The sequence below is a fragment of the Cebus imitator genome, unplaced genomic scaffold (genome assembly GCF_001604975.1).
Source record: "Cebus imitator isolate Cc_AM_T3 unplaced genomic scaffold, Cebus_imitator-1.0 Scaffold509, whole genome shotgun sequence".
NCBI lineage: Eukaryota > Metazoa > Chordata > Mammalia > Primates > Cebidae > Cebus > Cebus imitator.
In genome coordinates, this window is record NW_016107824.1 from 1,177,584 (window position 1) to 1,181,873 (window position 4,290).

Genomic DNA, 4,290 nt, shown 5'->3' on the forward strand with positions numbered 1-4,290 from the left:
TCTGTGGGGTTTCTGCAGGATGGAGGAGGGAGGTTCCAGAGCCTGCTGTGGAGTTTCTGCAGGATGGAGGAGGGAGGTTCCGGAGCCTTCTGTGGAGTTTCTGCAGGACAGGGGAGGCTGTGTTCTCAGGCCTTGTCCCTGGCCTGACTTTCACCTGTTCTTGTTCTGCCCGGCTCAGGCTCAGGTTTCCTGGGTTTTCAGCAGGGAGTGGGGGTAGAGAGTACACAGGAAATTAGAGGCCAAAGGGCCCCCCTGCAGGGCTGGGGAGGGAAGGTGGTCCGAGGAAGTGGACAGTGCCTGGGGGAGGCGTGGCTCCGTCTGCCACACTGTGGCCTCCCACCCTGGAAGCGTGGCACCGAGCTTAGAGAGGGATCATGAGCAGCCCCCTGCCCTGGTCCATCTGGGCCCGTTGAAACTGTGGTCAAGGGGCCTGACTTCTCTACGTCTCCATCTCTGTACCCACATCAGTGCGGCTCGAGGTGAGGAGGGTGTGTGGCATGCAGGGCCCAGCACAGTGTCTGCCGTAAGGAGTGCTGTGGGTGTATTTGTGTGTGTGGATCTTTCTTTCCTTGTCTTAAACTATGAGAACCCTTTAAGACATGGAACAGAGCGCTGTGCAGCGTTTGAGTATCCTTGTAATTATCACCGGCCTCCTGTGTCTGGCTGTGCCACCCCTGCCTCCCTGCCCCAGAAGACCAGACCACCTGGGGGCCACCTGGGCCTGTGGGCCCGGAAGTCCGCGCGGATGTTGGTGACCAGGGTGGGCGTGTCAGCACCTCCCAGTCACTCCACAGACTACTGGGGCCCCTTGTGGTCGATTTAGGGTTCCCTGCAAAGTAAAATCGAGAAATGCTGAGTTAAGACAGCTCTACTGTGAGGCTGCACTGATTTTTAATGTGCTTTTAAAAAGACTTCTATTACTGTTATTTTGTGAAGGAGTCTTGCTCTGTTGCCCAGGCTGGAGTTCAGTAGCGCCATCTCAGCTCATTGCAACCTGCTCCTCCTGGGTCCAAGCGATTCTCCTGCCTTAGCGTCTTGAGTAGCTGGAATTACAGGCACCCGCCACCACGCCTGAATAATTTTGTATTTTTAGTAGGTACGGGGTTTCACCGTGTTGGCCAGGCAGGTCTCGATCTCCCGTCCTCAGGTGATCTGCCCGCCTCGGCCTCCCCAAGCGCTGGGAAGACAGGTGTGAGCACGGGCCCCGCAGATGGGCCTGTTTTGCACAGTGGCAGCGCCCTCTGCGAACAGCCTTTTCAACAGGTCTGTCTTGCTTGTGCCTCGGTCTCCCCTGCACGGGCGCTGCTGCCCCCCGGCCCGGTGCGGGGCGCCCTGCCCTACCGGCCGCCTTCTCCCCCCGCCCAGCCCCCCAGCCCCCCAGGGCCGCCCGGTGACCGCACCCCTGCCTGCCCCGCAGACCGTGCAGTCGCTGGGCTTCGCCATCTACCGCGCGCTGGACTGGGGGCTGGACGAGAGCGAGGAGCGCGAACTCAGCCCGCAGCTGGAGCGGCTCATCGACCTCATGGCCAACAACGACAGCGACGACAGTGGCTGCGGCGCCGCCGACGAGGGCTACGGGGGCCCCGAGGAGGAGGAGGAGGCCGAGGGCGGCCCCCGCAGCGTGCGCACCTTCGCCCAGGCCATGCGGCTGTGCGCGGCGCGGCTGAGCGACCCCCGGGGCGCGCAGGCGCACTACCAGGCCGTGTGCCGCGCGCTCTTCGTGGAGACGCTGGAGCTGCGCGCCTTCCTGGCCCGGGTCCGCGAGGCCAAGCAGGTGAGCGGCGGGCCCCGGCAGGTGCCTGCGTGCGGGCGGGGGCGGCTCTCCGCGGGCGGAGCCAGGTCCGCAGGGTGGCGGCCGCGTGCGTTCTGTACTCCCACGGAGCGCTCGCGCTTTCCTTTCCTTGTCTTGTCTTGTCTTTGCGATCTCAGATCACTGCCCCCTCTGTCTCCCGGGTTCAAGCAATTCTCCTGCCTCAGCCTCCCGAGTATCGGGGACCACAGGCGCGCACCACCACGCCCAGCTAATTTTTGTATTTTAGTAGAGACGGGGTTTTGCCATATTGGCCAGGATGGTCTGGATCTCTTGACCTCATGATCTGCCTACCTCGGCCTCCCAAAGTGCTGGGATTACAGGCTTGAGCCACTGGTTTTTGTTTGTTTGTTTGTTTGTTTTTTGGAGAGAGGGTCTCACTCTGTTGCCCAGGCTGGAGGGCAGCAGCTGGATCTCATCTCACTGCAACCTCCACCTCCCAGGTTTAAGCAGCTCTCCCACCGCAGCCTCCCAAGGTGGAGGCTGTGATTACAGGCGCACACCACCACGCCTGGCCGTAGAGGGACTTTCACCATGTTAGCCAAGCTGGTCTCAAACTCCTGACCTTAGGTGATCTGTCTGCCTTGGCCTTGGCCTCTCAAAGTGCTGGGATTACAGGTGTGAGCCACCCCGCACAGCCTCACGCTTTCTTCTTATCAGGGAAGTTAAGTGGTGGTCTCAGCCCCTTCCCAACTGCTCTCTCCTGTTCCTCTAAGTTGTTCCTCTTCCCACACACATTATTCTCTCCTCCCCAACTTTTACATGTACAAGAAGGCACCCTTCCTCCTGCTTCCCCTCCAGCCTCTCCGGGGCCGGGTTCCTTCTGAAATAAGATGCCAAAGGTGGCCTCTCCATACCCTGGAACCACAGAAAGCCTCAGCAGCCTGCTTAGAGCTTTAGGTGGGGATGTAGGGACGTGCTGTTCAGTGACAAAACCCACTTGCTGGGCCTGTGACAACCCTGCCCTGTCCTCCTGCCTCTTCCAGGCGGAGAAGCCATTTGACAGATGAGCGTGTGCCAGCTCTGAGGCTGGGACGCTTCCCGAAGCCACAAAGCAAGAGTCAGGCAGTGCTTGGCCCCATGTGGCTCCCAAGCTGGAGCTGTCCGCAGGGCCTCCTGCCTCTCCGAGAACCCAGAGTTAGGAGCAGCCATCCCTCCCTGACTCTCTCAGCCTCTCCCCAGGAGCAGCTGCTGCCTTGAGGGAGCCAATGTGTTTCTGTGTCCTGGGGTCTCTGCACACCTGGGCTCTGCCTTGTCAACATCTCACAGGGAAGGCCAGGCCTTGGAGAGGCGGGATTCTCTCTTGCCTTAGTGGCAGAAAGTGTTTTTGAAGTTAACTGCTGCTTGTCCCCCATTTCTCCCTGACCCTTTAAGGGGCTGTGTCTCTCCTGTCCTCTAACCAAGAAGGGTTCCTGGCCAGCTTCCCTGACCCCCTGAGCCTTAGCAGGTGGTCATCCCACCCCCCTAGATCCCCCAGCTCTTTTTTTCTTCTTTTCTTAACACTGTGTTGCTCAGGCTGGTCCCAAACTCTTGGGTTCGAGTGATCCTCCCACTTCGGCCTCTCAGGGGTTGGGACTTAGTGAGAGCAGAGGCAGCAGGTGCGGGACCTTCTTCCCAAGTTCTCAGCAAAGAGCAATTCCCAGACAGGCCCTCACCACAGTGCTGGCACCTTCCCCAGCTCACAAAGTGCACACCATGGCTGTTTCCCTGGACTTCCTGGGCAAGAACTCATCACCCACCATGCAGCCATTTATTCAGGCCATGCACGGTGCCACGTGGTGTTAGGCTCTAGCCTGTCACTGCTCAGGAGAAGCCGTCAGGAAGCCTGACGGGACATCAGGTGCCCTATGTGGTTCCGAGGCTGACTCAGTTTCCCCAGATATCTTTGCAAGTCCTGAGGCCTGGACCAAATGCCCACCCCTCTCTTCTCCGGCTGGTTGAGTCGGAGCCCCAGTTGTGTGGCTGTGTCCCCGACGGACAGGGCCCGTCCTGCGTCCGCCATTCTGGCACCTTCCCTGGACTGATGAGCGTGTGTGGTCACAGATGCTGCAGAAGCTCCGGGAGGACGAGCCACAGGTGGAGACGCCGCAGGCCGCGCTTGACAGCCTGGGCCACACAGAGTGGGTAAGACTCGCTCCTACCTGCTGGGGCCGCTGAGGGTCTCTGCCTGGGGGGCCTGGGCTGAGAGTGTTCTCCTATCCCGGGGCCCAGGCCCGACTGTGGGTCCAGCTCATGCGGGAGCTCCGCCACGGAGTAAAGCTGAAGAAGGTGCAGGAGCAGGAATTCAACTCCCTCCCCACCGAGTTCCAGCTCACGCCTTTCGAGATGCTGATGCAGGACATCCGGGCCCGGAATTACAAACTGCGCAAGGTCATGGTGAGCGGGGTGGGTGTAGAGGGGCGGCCTGGTGTGTAGGGTCATGGTGAGCTGGGTGTAGAGGGGCGGCCTGGTGTGTAGGGTCATGGTGAATTGGGGGTGGG

At 60.4% G+C, this 4,290-nt stretch overlaps 1 protein-coding gene across 1 annotated transcript in view; it reads left to right on the forward strand.

Annotated features, from left to right (window-relative positions):
* SPIRE2 (spire type actin nucleation factor 2) overlaps positions 1-4,290 on the forward strand; it is a 38,914-nt gene that overhangs the window by 20,587 nt on the left and 14,037 nt on the right. Inside the window, exons 3-5 of the mRNA XM_017513977.2 lie at positions 1,418-1,774; positions 3,854-3,934; positions 4,022-4,186. Of these exons, the coding sequence (XP_017369466.1) occupies positions 1,418-1,774; positions 3,854-3,934; positions 4,022-4,186 (603 nt within the window). The remainder of the gene's footprint in view (positions 1-1,417; positions 1,775-3,853; positions 3,935-4,021; positions 4,187-4,290) is intronic.